Source organism: Pseudophryne corroboree, chromosome 5 (genome assembly GCF_028390025.1).
Source record: "Pseudophryne corroboree isolate aPseCor3 chromosome 5, aPseCor3.hap2, whole genome shotgun sequence".
NCBI classification, from domain to species: domain Eukaryota; kingdom Metazoa; phylum Chordata; class Amphibia; order Anura; family Myobatrachidae; genus Pseudophryne; species Pseudophryne corroboree.
The window spans coordinates 202,207,076-202,226,433 of NC_086448.1; the positions used below are offsets into that span (position 1 = coordinate 202,207,076).

At 48.6% G+C, this 19,358-nt stretch overlaps 1 protein-coding gene across 4 annotated transcripts in view; it reads right to left on the minus strand.

The window, feature by feature from the left end:
- Positions 1-19,358, minus strand: part of ODAD2 (outer dynein arm docking complex subunit 2) — a 367,969-nt gene that overhangs the window by 336,157 nt on the left and 12,454 nt on the right. For all 4 annotated transcript variants that reach the window (XM_063922013.1, XM_063922015.1, XM_063922014.1 and 1 more), the window contains exon 3: positions 14,654-14,811. In XM_063922013.1, coding sequence (XP_063778083.1) covers positions 14,654-14,811 — 158 coding nt within the window. The remainder of the gene's footprint in view (positions 1-14,653; positions 14,812-19,358) is intronic.

The window sequence follows — 19,358 nt, forward strand, 5'->3', positions numbered from 1 at the left end:
CCTTGTGGCTTCTGCCATCGCCATCCTGCTTCTTGTGCCGCCCTGTCGGTTTACATGAGCGACCGCCGTGATGTTGTCTGACTGGATCAGCACCGGCCGGTATTGAAGCAGGGGTCTAGCCTGACTTAGGGCATTGTAAATGGCCCTTAGTTCCGGAATATTTATGTGTAGGGAAGTCTCCTGACTTTTCCATAGCCTTGGAAGTTTCTTCCCTGTGTGACTGCCCCCCAGCCTCGAAGGCTGGCATCCGTGGTCACCAGGACCCAGTCCTGTATGCCGAATCTGCGGCCCCCTAGAAGATGAGCACTCTGCAGCCACCACAACAGCGACACCCTGGCCCTTGGAGACAGGGTTATCCGCCGATGCATCTGAAGATGCGACCCGGACCACTTGTCCAACAGATCCCACTGGAAAATCCTTGCATGGGACCTGGCGAATGGAATTTCTTCGTAAGAAGCTACCATCTTTCCCAGGGCTCGCGTGCATTGATGCACCGACACCTGTATTTGTATTAGGAGGTCTCTGTCTAGAGACGACAACTCCTTGGACTTCTCCTCCGGGAGAAACCCTTTTTATCCTGTTCTGTGTCCAGAACCATACCCAGGAACAGTAGACGCGTCGTAGGAACCAGCTGCGACTTTGGAATATTCAGAATCCAGCCGTGCTGTTGTAGCACTTCCCGAGATAGCGCTACTCCGACGAACAACTGCTCCCTGGACCTCGCCTTTATAAGGAGATCGTCCAAGTACGGGATAATTATTTCGGCCATTACCTTGGTAAATACCTCGGTGTCGGGGACAGACCAACGGCAACGTCTGGAATTGGTAATGACAATCCTGTACCACAATTTTGAGGTACTCCTGGTGAAGAGGGTAAATAGGGACATGCAGGTAAGCATCCTTGATGTCCAGTGATACCATGAAATTCTCCAGGCTTGCAATAATCGCCCTGAGCGATTCCATTTTGAACTTGAACCTTCGTATATAAGTGTTCAAGGCTTTCAATTTTAGAATGGGTCTCACCGAACCGTCTGGTTTCGGTACCACAACATTTTGGAATAGTAACCCCTACCTTGTTGAAGGAGGGGTACCTTGATTTCACCTGCTGGAAGTACAGCTTGTGAATTGCCGCCAGTACTACCTTTCTCCGAGGGCAGCAGGCAAGGCTGATGTGAGGTAACGGCGAGGGGGAGTCGCCTCGAACTCCAGCCTGTATCCCTGTGATACTATTTGCAGAACCTAGGGATCCACCTGTGGGCAAGCCCACTGCTCCCTGAAGTTCCCGAGACGCGCCCCCACCGCACCTGTCTCCACCTGTGGAGCCCCAGCGTCATGCGGTGGACTCAGAGGAAGCGGGGGAAGATTTTTGATCCTGGGAACTGGCTGTCTGGTGCAGCTTTTTCCTTCTTCCCTTGTCTCTGTGCAGAAAGGAAGCGCCTTTGACCCGCTTGCTTTTCTGAAGCCGAAAGGACTGTACCTGAAAATACGGTGCTTTCTTAGGCTGTGAGGAAACCTGAGGTAAAAAATTTTCTTCCCAGCTGTTGCTGTGGATACGAGGTCCCAGAGACCATCCCCAAACAATTCCTCACCCTTATAAGGCAGAATCTCCATGCGCCTTTTAAAGGCAGCATCACCTGTCCACTGCCGGGTTTCTAATACCCTCCTGGCAAAATGGACATTGCATTAATTCTGGATGCCAGCCGGCAAATATCTTCTGTGCATCCTTCATATATAAGACAACGTCTTTAATATGCTCTATGTTAGCAAAATATTATCCCTGTCTAGGGTATTAATATTATCTGACAGGGTATCAGACCACGCAGCAGCAGCACTATTTATGCTGAGGCAATTGCAGGTCTCAGTATAGAACCTGAGTGTGTATATACAGACTTCAGGATAGCCTTCTGCTTTTTATCAGCAGGCTCCTTCAAGGTGGCCGTATCCTAAGACGGCAGTGCCACCTTTTTTGACAAACGTGTGAGCGCCTTATCCACCCTAGGGGATATCTCCCAACGTGACCTATCCTCTGGCGGGAAAGGGTACGCCATCAGTAACTTTTTAGAAATTACCAGTTTCTTATCGGGGGAACCCACGCTCCTTTACACACTTCATTCACTCATCTGATGGGGGAACAAAAATAAGAATTTACTTACCGATAATTCTATTTCTCGTAGTCCGTAGTGGATGCTGGGGACTCCGTCAGGACCATGGGGAATAGCGGCTCCGCAGGAGACAGGGCACAAAAATAAAGCTTTAGGATTAGGTGGTGTGTACTGGCTCCTCCCCCTATGACCCTCCTCCAAGCCTCAGTTAGGATACTGTGCCCGGACGAGCGTACACAATAAGGAAGGATATTGAACCCCGGGTAAGACTCATACCAGCCACACCAATCACACCGTATAACTTGTGATCTGAACCCAGTCAACAGTATGACAAACGTAGGAGCCTCTGAACAGACGGCTCACAACAAATAACAACCCGATTTTTTTGTAACAATAACTATGTACAAGTATTGCAGACAATCCGCACTTGGGATGGGCGCCCAGCATCCACTACGGACTACGAGAAATAGAATTATCGGTAAGTAAATTCTTATTTTCTCTAACGTCCTAAGTGGATGCTGGGGACTCCGTCAGGACCATGGGGATTATACCAAAGCTCCCAAACGGGCGGGAGAGTGCGGATGACTCTGCAGCACCGAATGAGAGAACTCAAGGTCCTCCTCAGCCAGGGTATCAAATTTGTAGAATTTTGCAAACGTGTTTGCCCCTGACCAAGTAGCAGCTCGGCAGAGTTGTAATGCCGAGACTCCCCGGGCAGCCGCCCAGGATGAGCCCACTTTCCTTGTGGAATGGGCCTTGACAGATTTAGGTTGTGGCAAGCCTGCCACAGAATGTGCAAGTTGAATTGTGCTACAAATCCAACGAGCAATCGTCTGCTTAGAAGCAGGAGCACCCATCTTGTTGGGTGCATACAATATAAGCAGTGAGTCAGACTTTCTGACTCCCGCCGTTCTTGAAATATATATTTTCAATGCCCGGACCACGTCCAACAACTTGGAATCCTCCAACTCGTTAGTAGCCGCAGGCACCACAATAGGCTGGTTCAGGTGAAACGCTGACACCACCTTAGGCAGAAAATGAGGACGCGTCCGCAGTTCTGCCCTGTCCGTATGGAAAATCAGATATGGGCTCTTATATGATAAAGCCGCCAATTCTGATACTCTCCTGGCTGAAGCCAGGGCCAGTAGCATGGTTACTTTCCATGTAAGATACTTCAGCTCCACCGATTTGAGCGGCTCAAACCAATGGGATTTGAGAAAATCCAAGACTACATTAAGATCCCACGGTGCCACTGGGGGCACAACCGGGGGCTGTATATGTAGTACTCCTTTTACAAAAGTCTGGACTTCAGGAACTGAAGCCAATTCTTTCTGGAAGAAAATCGACAGGGCCGAAATTTGAACCTTAATGGACCCCAATTTGAGGCCCATAGACAATCCTGTTTGCAGGAAATGTAGGAATCGACCCAGTTGAAATTCCTCCGTGGGGGCCTTCCTGGCCTCACACCACGCAACATATTTTCTCCAAATGCGGTGATAATGTTGTGCAGTCACCTCCTTCCTGGCTTTTACCAGTGTAGGAATGACCTCTTCCGGAATGCCTTTTTCCTTTAGAATTCGGCGTTCAACCGCCATGCCGTCAAACGCAGCCGCGGTAAGTCTTGGAATAGACACGGTCCCTGCTGAAGCAGGTCCCGTCTTAGAGGTAGAGGCCACGGATCCTCCGTGAGCATCTCTTGAAGTTCCGGGTACCAAGTTCTTCTTGGCCAATCCGGAGCCACTAGTATCGTTCTTACTCCCTTTTGCCGTATAATTCTCAGTACTTTTGGTATGAGAGGCAGAGGAGGGAACACATACACTGACTGGAACACCCACGGTGTTACCAGAGCGTCCACAGCTATTGCCTGAGGATCTCTTGACCTGGCGCAATACCTGTCCAGTTTTTTGTTGAGGCGGGACGCCATCATATCCACCATTGGTTTTTCCCAACGGTTCACAATCATGTGGAAGACTTCTGGATGAAGTCCCCACTCTCCCGGGTGTAGATCGTGTCTGCTGAGGAAGTCTGCTTCCCAGTTGTCCACTCCCGGAATGAATACTGCTGACAGTGCTATCACATGATCTTCCGCCCAGCGAAGAATCCTTGCAGCTTCTGCCATTGCTGTCCTGCTTCTTGTGCCGCCCTGTCTGTTTACGTGGGCGACTGCCGTGATGTTGTCCGACTGGATCAACACCGGCTGACCCTGAAGCAGGGGTTTTGCCAGACTTAGAGCATTGTAAATCGCTCTTAGCTCCAGTATATTTATGTGAAGAGACATCTCCAGGCTTGACCATACTCCCTGGAAGTTTCTTCCTTGTGTGACCGCTCCCCAGCCTCTCAGACTGGCATCCGTGGTCACCAGGACCCAGTCCTGTATGCCGAATCTGCGGCCCTCTAACAGATGAGCACTCTGCAACCACCACAGAAGAGACACCCTTGTCCGTGGCGATAAGGTTATCCGCTGATGCATCTGCAGATGCGATCCGGACCATTTGTCCAGCAGATCCCACTGAAAAGTTCGTGCGTGGAATCTGCCGAATGGAATCGCTTCGTAAGAAGCCACCATCTTTCCCAGGACTCTTGTGCATTGATGCACAGACACTGTCCCTGGTTTTAGGAGGTTCCTGACAAGTTCGGATAACTCCCTGGCTTTCTCCTCCGGAAGAAACACCTTTTTCTGAACCGTGTCCAGAATCATTCCCAGGAACAGCAGACGTGTCGTCGGGGTCAACTGAGATTTTGGAAAATTCAGAATCCACCCGTGTTGTTGCAGCACTAGTTGGGTTAGTGCTACTCCGTCTTCCAGCTGTTCTCTGGACCTTGCCCTTATCAGGAGATCGTCCAAGTAAGGGATAATTAATACGCCTCTTCTTCGTAGAAGGATCATCATTTCGGCCATTACCTTGGTAAAGACCCGAGGTGCCGTGGACAATCCAAACGGCAGCGTCTGAAACTGATAATGACAGTTTTGCACCACGAACCTGAGGTACCCTTGATGTGAAGGGCAAATTGGGACATGCAGGTAAGCATCCTTTATGTCCAGGGACACCATAAAGTCCCCTTCTTCCAGATTCGCTATCACTGCTCTGAGTGACTCCATCTTGAACTTGAATTTTTGTATGTACAGGTTCAAAGATTTCAGATTTAGAAAAGGTCTTACCGAGCCGTCCGGCTTCGGTACCACAAATAGCGTGGAGTAATACCCCTTTCCCTGTTGTAGGAGGGGTACCTTGACTATCACCTGCTGAGAAAACAGCTTGTGAATGGCTTCCAATACCGTCGCCCTGTCTGAGGGAGACGTTGGCAAAGCAGACTTTAGGAACCTGGGAGGGGGAGACTTCTCGAATTCCAACCTGTAACCCTGAGATACTACCTGCAGAATCCAGGGGTCCACCTGTGAGCAAGCCCACTGTGCGCTGAAATTCTTGAGTCGACCCCCCACCGCTCCTGAGTCCGCTTGTAAGGCCCCAGCGTCATGCTGAGGGCTTTGCAGAACCCTGGGAGGGCTTCTGTTCCTGGGCAGGGGCTGCTTGCTGCCCTCTCTTACCCCTTCCTCTGCCCCGAGGCAGATATGACTGTCCTTTTGTCCGCTTGTTCTTATAGGACCGAAAGGACTGCGGCTGAAAAGACGGTGTCTTTTTCTGTTGGGAGGGGGTCTGAGGTAAAAAAGTGGATTTTCCGGCAGTTGCCGTGGCCACCAGATCCGATAGACCGACGCCAAATAATTCCTCCCCTTTATACGGCAATACTTCCATATGTCGTTTGGAATCCGCATCACCTGACCACTGTCGCGTCCATAAACTCCTTCTGGCAGATATGGACATCGCATTTACTCTCGATGCCAGAGTGCAAATATCTCTTTGCGCATCTCGCATATAAAGGAAAGCATCCTTTAATTGCTCTATAGTCAATAAAATACTGTCCCTATCCAGGGTATCAATATTTTCAGTCAGGGAATCCAACCAGACGACCCCAGCACTGCACATCCAGGCTGAGGCGATGGCTGGTCGCAGTATAACACCAGTATGTGTGTATATACTTTTTAGGGTAGTTTCCAGTCTCCTATCCGCTGGATCCTTGAGGGCGGCCATATCAGGAGACGGTAACGCCACTTGTTTTGATAAGCGTGTGAGCGCCTTATCCACCCTAGGAGGTGTTTCCCAGCGCGCCCTAACCTCTGGCGGGAAAGGGTATAATGCTAATAACTTTTTTGAAATTAGCATTTTTCTATCTGGGTTAACCCACGCTTCATCACATACATCATTTAATTCCTCTGATTCAGGAAAAACTACAGGTAGTTTTTTCACCCCCCACATAATACCCCTTTTTGTGGTACTTGCAGTATCAGAGATATGCAAAGCCTCCTTCATTGCCGTGATCATATAACGTGTGGCCCTACTTGAAAATACGTTTGTTTCATCACCGTCGACACTAGATTCAGTGTCTGTGTCTGGGTCTGTGTCGACCGACTGAGGTAAAGGGCGCTTTACAGCCCCTGACGGTGTCTGAGACGCCTGGGCAGGTACTAACTGGTTTGCCGGCCGTCTCATGTCGTCAACTGATTTTTGTAATGTGCTGACATTATCACGTAATTCCATAAACAAAGCCATCCATTCCGGTGTCGACTCCCTGGGGGGTGACATCACCATTATCGGCAATTGCTCTGCCTCCACGCCAACATCGTCCTCATACATGTCGACACACACGTACCGACACACAGCAGACACACAGGGAATGCTCTTATCGAAGACAGGACCCCACTAGCCCTTTGGGGAGACAGAGGGAGAGTTTGCCAGCACACACCCAAGCGCTATAATATATATGGGAACAACCTTATATAAGTGTTGTTCCTTATAGCAGCTTAAATATATCCAATATATCGCCAAAAAATGCCCCCCCTCTCTGTTTTACCCTGTTTCTGTAGTGCAGTGCAGGGGAGAGTCCTGGGAGCCTTCCTCACAGCGGAGCTGAGCAGGAAAATGGCGCTGTGTGCTGAGGAGAATAAGCCCCGCCCCCTATTTCGGCGGGCTTTCCTCCCGTAGTTTTAGATAACTGGCATGGGTTAAATACATACATATAGCCTTAATGGCTATATGTGATGTATTCTTTTGCCATAAGGTATTAAAATATTGCTGCCCAGGGCGCCCCCAGCAGCGCCCTGCACCCTCCGTGACCGCTTGGTGTGAAGTGTGTGACAACAATGGCGCACAGCTGCAGTGCTGTGCGCTACCTTCATGAAGACTGAAGAGCCTTCTGCCGCCTGTTTCCGGACCTTCAATCTTCAGCATCTGTAAGGGGGGTCGGCGGCGCGGCTCCGGGACGAACCCCAGGGTGAGACCTGTGTTCCGACTCCCTCTGGAGCTAATGGTGTCCAGTAGCCTAAGAATCCAATCCATCCTGCACGCAGGTGAGTTGAAATTCTCTCCCCTAAGTCCCTCGATGCAGTGAGCCTGTTGCCAGCAGGACTCACTGAAAATAAAAAACCTAAAAAACTTTTTCTAAGCAGCTCTTTAAGAGAGCCACCTAGATTGCACCCTGCTCGGACGGGCACAAAAACCTAACTGAGGCTTGGAGGAGGGTCATAGGGGGAGGAGCCAGTACACACCACCTAATCCTAAAGCTTTATTTTTGTGCCCTGTCTCCTGCGGAGCCGCTATTCCCCATGGTCCTGACGGAGTCCCCAGCATCCACTTAGGACGTTAGAGAAACACTGGCTGCTTTTTCTCCCCAAAAATAAAACCTTTTTTATGTGGTACTTGGGTTCATGTCAGAAATGTGTAACACATTTTTTATTGCCGAGATCATGTAACGGATGTTCCTAGTGGATTGTGTATATATCTCAACCTCGTCGACACTGGAGTCAGACTCCGTGTCGACATCTGTGTCTGCCATCTGAGGTAACGCTGATGGCCTTTGAGACGCCTGGGCAGGCGCGTGCTGAGAAGCCGGCTGTCCCACAGCTGTTACGTCATCCAGCCTTTTATGTAAGGAGTTGACATTGTCGGTTAATACCTTCCACCTATCCATCCACTCTGGTGTCGGCCCCACAGGGGGCGACATCCCATTTATCGGCCTCTGCTCCGCCTCCGCGTAACCTTCCTCATCCAACATGTCGGCACAGCCGTACCGACACACCGCACACACACAGGGAATGCTCTGACTGAGGGCAGGACCCTACAAAGTCCTTTGGGGAGACAGAGAGAGAGTATGCCAGCACACACCAGAGCGCTATATAATGCAGGGATTAACACTATAACTGAGTGATTTTTCCCCCAATAGCTGCTTGTATACATATATTGCGCCTAAATTTAGTGCCCCCCCCCCTCTCTTTTTAACCTAAATATACTTTCTTTCTAGGAGCTCAGGAGAGCCCCTAGTGTGCATCCAGCTCAGCCGGGCACAAGAATCTAACTGAGGTCTGGAGGAGGGTCATAGTGGGAGGAGCCAGTGCACACCAGGTAGTCCTAAAGCTTTCTTTAGTTGTGCCCAGTCTCCTGCGGAGCCGCTATTCCCCATGGTCCTTACGGAGTCCCAGCATCCACTTAGGACGTCAGAGAAAGTTTGTTAAACTCAGTGTAGGGACTGACCAAATGGGAAGGCCGTGAAGGGGCTGGTCAGCTTAACAAACTATTGCAATATTTTGGAACTAACACATACTTACCGACATTTCAAATCTCCTCTCCGGGAGAACCCCGGAGAGGAGAAGCAGGTGGTCGGCGACGAGGGCGGGGCTGAGATAATTACATCATTAAGCCCCGCCTACTCGCCAGGAAAAGCCCACAGCGGGTTAATATTTGCATAGGGGGCGGAGCTAAATGGCGTGATTAGCATATAATCGCATCATTAGGCTCCGCCCCTTCCACCAGTCCGCGATTTTGCTGTGTCTTTCTCCACATTCTGCCCACTTCACTAGGAAGTGGGCAGAATGCGGGAGGTGTGCCCACTCTTCCGGGGCTGCGGGGAACTACTCGAAAAACCGGGTGTCTCCCGCAGAATCCGGGAGAGTAGGTAAGTATGAACTAACATTCCCTGAATTCAGATGAATTACAGTTTGAAGTGTTAATATTAGGTGAGTGCTGAATTTGTATGATTTCTTTATTTAAATAGTGTGGTCACAATACCACTGGCACCGCGGATGTATGAGTGCTGTGGGTTCTTGCCTATTGTTTATATAAAATTTTTGTGGTCACACTCTTTCTTGCACCCCTATTGTCCATATGTAAATTAAATGTTAAGAAATTCCCCAGGTGTTTTTACTGATATGCTTGGGTGTGGTTCCTGTCTCTTTAAAAGAGTGGGATAGGGCCTAAACACATGATATAAGCATGCTGTGCATTTAAAATCCAAAAGATGTCTGTGAGCATTGCTCAGATTTGTGTAAGTCAGTGTAGGGACTGACCAAATGGGAAGGCCGTGAAGGGGCCGGTCAGCTTAACATTCCCTGAATTCAGATGAATTACAGTTTGAAGTGTTAATATTAGGTGAGTGCTGAATTTGTATGATTTTTCTATATATATATATATATATATATATATATACACTGTATATATACTGTATATCTGTAATAGGCAGGCTATAATGATACTGTTACGTGTACGCTCACCAGTCCTCACTCAGCTCCTGGCCAGTCTGGGGTAAGAGGACACCAGTAGCCACCAGCAGCTGGCCGGATCGTCTCTGCGGGGTGTAGGGGGGACAAGCACAGGACATTGCGTAGTATATATAAAGTAGCTGAGCTGGTTATCTGCCTCCTCCTCACCCGCATCATCTGCAGCCCCAGCGCCGGCCCCTCCTCTTCCCAGTCACCGCACTACTCACTCCACACAAGATCTCACCCCATCCTGCCACATTGATTCACCTTCTCCGCCTGCTGGTAAGTGTCCCCGATGCCTTTGCTCTGAACGCTGCGGGACCGTCTGGTGGTTCCTGCATCCATTTTCTGGTTACTGCTGCTACTTGTTGCTGAGTCCCGGGATGGAAAGTAACCTGGGGTCGCAGCAAAGTATATGGAGGAGGGGTTGCAGAGTATGCAGCATATGGCGTGAGCAGTATATGTAGGGGGCACTATACGGAGGGGCATAGGGTACAATGTGTACATAGGGGGAAGTTTATGGTTGGGGGTGCAGAATATGGAAAAGGATGGGGGTGCAGTGTATATAGGGATAGTGGGGGCCATTCCAAGTTGTTCGCTAAAAAACTTTTTCTTGCAGCGCTGCGATCAGATAGTCGCCGCCTATAAGGGAGTGTATTTTCACTTTGTGTGCGAATGCTTTTGCAGCCGAGCGGTACAAAAAAGATTTTTGCAGTTTCTGAGTAGCTCTGGACTTACTCAGCTGCTGCAATCACTTCAGTCTTTTTGGTACCGGAATTGACGTCAGACACCCGCCCTGTAAACGCTTGGACACGCCCGCGTTTTTCCAAACACTCCCAGAAAATGGACAGTTGACACCCACAAATGCCCTCTTTCTGTCAATCACCTTGCGATGGCTGTGCGAATGGATTCTTTGTTAAAGCCATCGCTCAGCACCGATCCTCGTTGTACCCGGACGACGCGTCTGCGCATTGCGGTGCATACGCATGTGCAGTTTTGCCGAGTTTTGACCTAATCACAGAGCTGCAAAAAATAGTGATCAACTCGGAATGACCCCCTGTATACAGTGCGGGGTGCAATGTACATAGGGGGTAATTAAGAGTTGATCGCAGCAACAAATTTGTTAGCAGTTGGGCAAAACCATGTGCACTGCAGGTGGAGCAGATATAACATGTGCAGAGAGAGTTAGATTTGGGTGGGTTATTTCGTTTCTGTGCAGGGTAAATACTGGCTGCTTTATTTTTACACTGCAATTTAGATTTCAGTTTGAACACACCACACCCAAATCTAACTCTCTCTGCACATGTTATATCTGCCCCCCCTGCAGTGCACATGGTTTTGCCCAACTGCTAACAAATTTTCTGCTGCGATCAACTCTGAATTACCCCCCTAGGGTGTATGTGTGTGTATGTGTGTGTGTGTGTGTCTGTGTCCAGAACAGAGCTCCATCAGGCACTCTACAGTGGCTGGTGGCGGCACCAAAGAGGTGGCTATATTGAAAAAATCTGGATCCCTCTCTCCCCAGCCCTCTCTCTGTGTGAAACAGTCAGATCAGTATTATTAATATTAGCAGCAGCAGGATAGGAGGCTGTAACATCTCCCTGCAGTATCAGTTTCCCTTTCAGCTGTGAGTCAACTGGTCCGTGTGGCAGCCTCTAGTGGCCGCCCGGGCACATAACAGAGGTGAGGAGCAACCTTAGCCTTTTATTATATACAGTGCCGTTTCTTGCAGTGGGCGTACCGTGCGATCGAACAGGGCGCCCGCCGCGGCACTTGCAGGCTCTTCTATCCTGCTCTCCTATCCTTTCCATTGTATGCAAAACTCCGCTGTCCAGCAGGAGTACTATGGGTGGTATGGCCGGGAGGAGGATGGGAGCAGGATAGCAAAACACCCTTGGAATTGAGCATTACCCTTGGAAACGAGCATGACACCCAGTGCATAAAACCCCTGGATATGAGCATGACACCTAGCGCATGAAACTCTTGGCAATGATAATTACCTTTGGCAACGAGCATTACCCTTGGCAACAAGCATGACACCCAGCGCATTAAACCCCTGGCAACGAGCTCGACACCCAGTGCATGAAACCCTTCGCAATGAGCATAACCCTTGGCAATCAGCATGGCACCCAGCACATGAAACCCATGGCAATGAACATTTAAAAGTAATCAGAAGCTTTACTGTAGTGCATAATGTATCATGGGCATTGCGGTATATGGCATAATATTGTGCGGGGGGCATAATATGGTGCAAGGGGCATTACTGTGTGGGACTTAATATGTTGGAATGTTTGGTTTTTTCCCCTGTGATGGCAGAGGTCTGTTGTTGCAGGGTCAAAAAATTGGTTGTAAGGTAGTCTTTTCCTGAGAGGCCAGGCCCATTTTAGCAAGGCCACACCTAAGTTTTTTTTATGTCTGGGGGGTGCATTTGGAAAGTCTATGGGGGGTGCGGCATTTTTTTTAATGCTCGCACTGGGAGACAAATTGTCTAGAAACAGCCCTGATTATATAGGATGTGAGTTAGAACAAACTGAATACAGTTGACTGAAATGGGAATGGTCAGTACCGAGCGGGCTACAAAGGGTGTAATCCTAAAATTGGTAAAACTGCCCATCCGCCCGGATGTTTCTTGTGCCCACTGTACATTTTGCAGATTTCTTTGTATGCACTGTCGTCCAGCTAGAGGAATATGTGCACACAAGATGACCACACTGCACAATACACTACATGCAATAGTGACTAATGCTTTCACTACTGGCATTACAAATCTACTATGGTTTCTTAAGCTCGCAAGCCAAAACTTCTTGTGATTAACAGCTGCATCTGCTGCCTGTCTGCCACACGATCTATGAAAGGGAAATGCCCCATTATACCCAACATCCAAAATAACTCTTAGGTCACAAAATAGAGAACAACTCATAATGAAAGGCATGCGATTTGGAAAAAAGAGCTTCTATGTGTACCAAACGCTCATAAATTAATGTTTGCTTCTTCTATTTATTCATAAGACATTTGCAATAAAAAATGCTAATTACTTATTGCACTACCTAACATTATGTTCCCCTGAATTTAATTTCCCTTTCAGTTGGTGTTCCCATCAGATTAAATATCCCCACTCATTAACTGCACGAAGAGAGGGCGAGTCATGGAGCAACCTCATTATTTTATTGGCGAAGCATATAACCTCGATCAAAAATGAATGTCTTGCCAAGATGTTATACCACACACTGCCCACTAGAATGCCCCCTTCAATTCCCACCTCCCTACAGCAATTAATAGTGTGTTTCACTGGTATGATAGAAAGCCTCGAATCCTGGCCCGCATTCTCCAAAAGTCTAACACAGAAGGTGGCTTGGGCAGCTTCAGCTTTCCAAGATATTACTACTCTGCCCATCTGGTGCAATGTGTCTAACGGCATTCTCCCCCAGGCACCAGAATGTGGGTGGTGGACATTGAGATGTCCATGATGGGTGCCTTTCTTATTTGCTCCCTGCTTTTGCTGTATATCACATATCAACTGCATCTGATGATTTGACATCTCACTATGTAAGGTATGCTTATTATTACTTAAATGTTATAGCCAGTGGCAGAACTAGCGAGCGGTGGGCCCAGGTGCGACAAAATGCTTTGGCCACCCCCACCCCCACCCCCCATCCCATCAAGTCCATCCCCTCACCCCTGGAGAGGATCTGGTGAGGGGGACCTGCTCAGGGCTAGAGAAATGGATACCTAGCAACAGTGCCGTAACTAGACATTTTAGCACTGTGTGCAAGAAACGGCATCTGAGCCCCACCCCTCCATGCAAAACAGGGGCAGTGCGCGCCGTAGGCACGGCCAAAAAATATAGGGGAGTGGCTTCGTGGGGAAGGGGTGTGGCCACAAAATAATACCAATTCATATAACGGTGCACAGTAGTCTCCATTATTCAAATTACTGCACTGGCGGTGGTTCCGCCACTGGTTATGGCAATAATGATAGACAGACATACAGACACACACACACACTAATAGATAGATAGATAGATAGATAGATAGATAGATAGATAGATAGATAGATAGATAGATACACATTCACACACATGGGGGGGACCGAACTACAACTTGCCTCCATGCTACTGGAATGAACTTACGCCCCTGACCCCCCTACAGCCCCAATAACTTCCGGAATATATAAAAACAAAATTGCATCATTTGTCCGGAAAATAGAAATACAAGTTTAATATTATGATTTATGGCGACGCAAGCTGGGCAGCTGGGCATCATTTTGCCATCATGGTGATGGGCCTATATTTATGTGCGGGCCTGGAGCTGTAGTGCCATCCACCCCATTCAGGGGTGCCACAGTATTGGGTAGGCCAATATATCATTTAATTTTGGAGCACAAAAAGCTGCAAAGTCTGAGTTGCCGTAAGTGTGGCATATAGTCACACTTACTTACGGAGCAAGGCGCCTCATGGCTATTTGAACTGACCCCTACAACTTTACTTCTGGGTTCAGATCTGGCTGTGCTACTATACATCTGCAGCCATTGGACAGCACATATGTAAATGGTAAACACTGGAGATGGATCCTTTGGATATCAGAGAAAATTGCCTGTGGACGACAATGGTTGATGACATCTAAAGAGGACATTAGCTAATGGGGCCAAGCTCCAAAAAGCTCACTTTTTGGAACTTGGTAAATAACCATTATCACAATTACCATATAAAGCTATGGGGACAGCTGCTGCAATCGTTAAATTGGGGAACACCCGATATCTGCTGCAGGACCTTCTTCTTAAATAGTAACGTTTTCGGAGGACTGACCACAATTTTTAGATAAAAAGATCCCTTGTAATTGTGACAAAAAAAAACAGACCCATGAGGGAGACTAATTACTTAGAGTGGACCCTACATATAATATTCATGGACACATATTACATATATGTGTAGGATATAATTACGTTGTTCTAAAGTGACTAACCTTCCAAGCAAGCCTGGGTTTCTTTTAACTTTTTATCACGGGCGAGCTGTAGAAAGTGTGATAAGTGTTTAAAGCTCCTGACCTTCACTGTAGAAGAAGCCAGGAGGAGCAGTGGGTTGTCATCTTCATCTTTATCCTCAGACTTCACCATGGTGTCACTGAAATGATAGGATGAGCGCCAAGCTGCAGTCAGTAGTATACGGAATAACAGATCACAGTTTGCACTGTGCAATTAGTGTGTCAGACATATACTGTATGTAACACATACAACCTGCCAGAAAGCTTAGGTCACCACATTTTTTCATGACAAATAAACCTCCAGCTTCTTCTATCATTGATTTTTTGTTTTGTTTTTGGTTCCCAAGCTTTTGCACAACATATAAAAGTTGATCCAAACCGTATTAACACATTCACTGAAACAAATACGGAACTACAGTATTACCTTTGTTACTAGGATTACATTGGAAAAATATACAGTCGAGTCACATTATCATGACCACCTCCTACATCTGATGTCGACAGCGCGTAGTCCATGAAGTACATCACATGTCATGCGCTAGCTGGGTGGGTATATAGGGGCTAATTCAGGTTGGATCGCAAATCGCGATCCAACCGGAATTTTTACTATCGCCCCGCAGGTGCGGGCGCAGCGCCTGTCCTGCACATGCGCCCGCACTTTCTGTGAGGGGGGCCGCAGAAAATGCGATCGCCTCTGCCTGTCAATCAGAGGCGATCATATCTTTCAGTGTGTAGGCACAACGATGAATGATGTGCGGCCCCGAGCTCGTTCATCGTTGGTGCCGGCCCGTTTATGCATACAAGTTAATATGGACAATATCGTCCATATTAGAATGCACGGCTATGAGGCCGGATGACGGGGGGAGTGTAGAAACTTCTCTCCCCCCGTCATCCCTCCCTCGCTGCCGGGTCGTCCGGCGGCCGTATTGGTCGTCGGGCACCTCGGTGGCACATTGCGCTGTGTGTAGGGCCCATAACAGTGCAGGTTTTACAGATATCTATGGCTCAGCAAAGATGGATAAATAAATATGACTCAGGTATTAATTAAGGACCTTATTCAGAGATGGACGCAGATCGCTGCATACATGTCCATCTTCTCACATGCTGAGGGCTGCCCAGCACAGGGCGAGGCCACCCAGCATGTGTGACAGGCCGCCTCCCGACACGGATGCATCAAATTAAGGTTGGCCCCTGGCAGCGCAGCCTGGCTGCGCTGTCAGACAGTCCGCCGACATTTTTTTTATCGGAGCGGCTGCATATGACGTCAAAAATACACCTGGTCCACCCCCGTTCAGCCCACCACACCCCCCAACGCTGCATAGCCGCCCCGTGAATGCCTGCCGCTGTCAATCACACTGCAGCCGCATCCTTTTGGGATGCGGCAGTAATGGGTAAGATCATGCACGCGCATTGCAGACAGTGCACAGACCACCTGAAAGCAGCCACTGCGTACAGATGCGCGGCTGCGTTTGGGTCTGGATGACCCCCTAAGTCACTTGTAGCCAAGCATGTACTTAAAACCTGCCTGGGTGACTGTCAGGGTGCAATGAGGACTGAGTTTAGGAACCTCTGGTATAGTGCGGAAAATTCCGATTTTTCTGCCTTTTCATTTTGTTTGTTATATGCCTGCAGGCCCCACAGGTAGTAAGTCCGGTATTTACTGTATACCGGTATATAGGAGAAGTAGGAGAATGAGCACAGGGCTTCAAGCATATGTTGCAGTCTTTTGAATTTGTGAAAGATGGCAAAATGGGGATTTTTGTTTACTTACCGTAAAATCTCCTTCTCTGAGTCCATCTGGGGGACGCTGCGCCGTTACTTGTGGGTTAGAGGTGTGTGGTAGTGGAGTTTGGCACAGAATCTATCTAAAGCTGACTCCTCCCCCCTCTAACCCCTCCCATCTCCTTCCTGCTCAGCCATCACTCAGTTAACGTTTAGCCAAGCCAAAGGAGATAGAACAGAACAAAAAAACTAACCAATTAAACCAGACAAAACCATGGGAGGGATCACAGCGTCCCCCAGATGGACTCAGAGAAAGAGATTTTACGGTAAGTAAACAAAAATCCCCATTTCTCTGTCATCCATCTGGGGGACGCTGCGCCGTTACTTGTGGGATTTCCCAAAGCAAGCTAATGAGAGGAGGGAGACGGTGACGGAATAGCCGCCTTTAATATACGACGCCCAACAGAGGCAGTCTCCAAACCAAAAGTATGAAAACGATAAAACTTTGTGAAAGTATGAACTGACGACCAGGTCGCCGCCCTGCACAGTTGCTCAACAGATGCACCACCGCGAACAGCCCAAGAGGCTCCAACAGCTCTAGTCGAATGAGCCCTAATTGAGTCAGGAACCGAAACATGAGAAGACACGTAAGCCTGTCTTATGGCCGAAGTTATCCAACGGGCCACAGTATTTTTGGAGGCCGGCCAACCTCGTTTCGGAGCATAAATCAAAACCAGCAAGTTATCCGTACGACGGAATGACTCTGTGCGAGACAAATAGATACGTAAGGCTCGAACCACATCCAGGAGAGCCAAATGAGAGTCCTCCCCAGAAGGAGATGTCGGAGTAAAAGCCGGAAGGACAATGTCCTGATTTAAATGGAATGTTGAAACAACCTTTGGAAGGAAAGAAGGCTTAGTCCGCAGAACCACCCGGTTCTCATGAAACACTAACAAGGGGGGTCTGCAAGAAAGGGCCGCCAACTCAGATACCCGTCTAGCTGAGGCAATAGCCAACAGAAAAACAACTTTTTGCGTCAGATAACGTAGTTCCACCGATTCCAAAGGTTCAAATGGAGAGGTTTGAAGAGCCGTAAGGACCAAGTTTAAATCCCAGGGAGGAACCGGAGGGACAAAAGGTGGTTGAATCCGAAGTACTCCCTGCAGGAATGTTTGAACCTCTGGAATAATCGCTAGCTTCTTCTGAAAAAGAACCGACAAAGCTGAAACCTGACCTTTTAGTGAAGAAAGCTTTAGGCCCTTATCGAGACCCTCCTGAAGGAAATAGAGCAGGCGAGGTAGTCTAAACAAATGCGGAGTTAGGCTCCGTTGTTCGCACCAAGCAATGTAAATACGCCATACCCTATGGTAAATGCCAGAAGTCACCGGTTTCCTAGCTCGAATCATCGTCTGAACAACCGATCGAGAAAGACCTTTTGCCTTTAAAATCTTGGATTCAAGAGCCAAGCCGTCAAAGCCATCCGATGTAAATCTGGGTGGCGACAAGGTCCTTGAAGAAGAAGATCTGGTCGCAGAGGTAGACGAAAGGGGTCTCCGACAACCATACTGCGCAGAAGAGTGTACCACTGTCGACGCAGCCAATCTGGAGCCACCAGAATCACTGCGAGACCCTCTCGCCGAATGTGTTGAAGTAGACGCGGGATCAGTGGGATTGGCGGAAACACATACCTCAGTTGAAACTGCCATGGAGCAGTTAGAGCATCGATCAGGAATGCCTGTGGATCTTGAGTCCTTGCGCCGTAGTGAGGAAGTTTCGCGTTGAGGCGAGACGCCATCAGGTCTACGTCTGGCATTCCCCATCGGTCCACTAGAGAGAGAAACACTTCTTGATGAAGTTCCCATTCTCCCGGATGAATCGTGTGACGACTCAAAAAGTCTGCTTCCCAGTTCTCGACTCCTGGAATGTGAATTGCGGAGATCACAGGAACCCAACGTTCCGCCCACGCGAGAATCTGAGCGACTTCTCTCATTGCGGACCAGCTGCGAGTTCCTCCCTGTTTGTTGATGTAAGCCACTGCGGTGGCATTGTCGGACTGCACACGAACTGGTTGACCCTGTACCATGGTCTGAATGTGAAGGAGTGCATACCGAATCGCCCTTAGTTCCAGAATGTTGATTTGTAATTTTGACTCCTGATTGTTCCAGCGTCCTTGGAAGTGATGAGTCTGGAACACTGCCCCCCAACCACTGAGGCTTGCGTCCGTGGTGACCATCATCCAAGACCAGATCGTGAACGGTGCACCCTTTTTCAAATTGTGACTGTGAAGCCACCAGTGAAGAGACTGACGAGTCTTTACCGACAAGCGGATCAACTGCAATTCGAGACGTAGTTCCGTCCGAGTCCAACAGTTGAGAATCTGAGTTTGAAGAGGTCGGGCATGAAATCTGGCATATGGAACTGCCTCGAAAGAGGATACCATCTTGCCCAACACCTGCATACATCTGAGGACCGACACTACTGGTAAGTGTAACAGGGTTCGGATTCTGGACTGCAGATCCTGAATCTTGTCCGCAGGAAGAAACACCTTCTGGCTGTTGGTGTCGAATAAAAGTCCCAGAAAAATCATTTTCTGGGAAGGGAGTAGAGATGACTTTGGAAAGTTGATTATCCACCCGAACGACTGTAGAGTCTCCATCGTTAGATGCAGGTTCTGAGTGAGAATCTCCGCTGACGGTGCCTTGACCAACAGGTCGTCCAAATATGGAGTGATGTTGACCCCTTGGCAACGAAGAACTGCGACTACATGGCCTATGACCTTTGTAAAAACCCGGGGAGCCGTAGAGAGACCAAAGGGAAGAGCTTGAAACTGAAAATGCTCCGGGCCGACTGCAAATCTCAGCAGAGACTGATGTCCTACCCAAATCGGGACATGTAAGTAGGCATATTTTATGTCTATTGAAGCCAAATATTCCCCTGGCTCCATGGCGGCGATAATTGAGCGAAT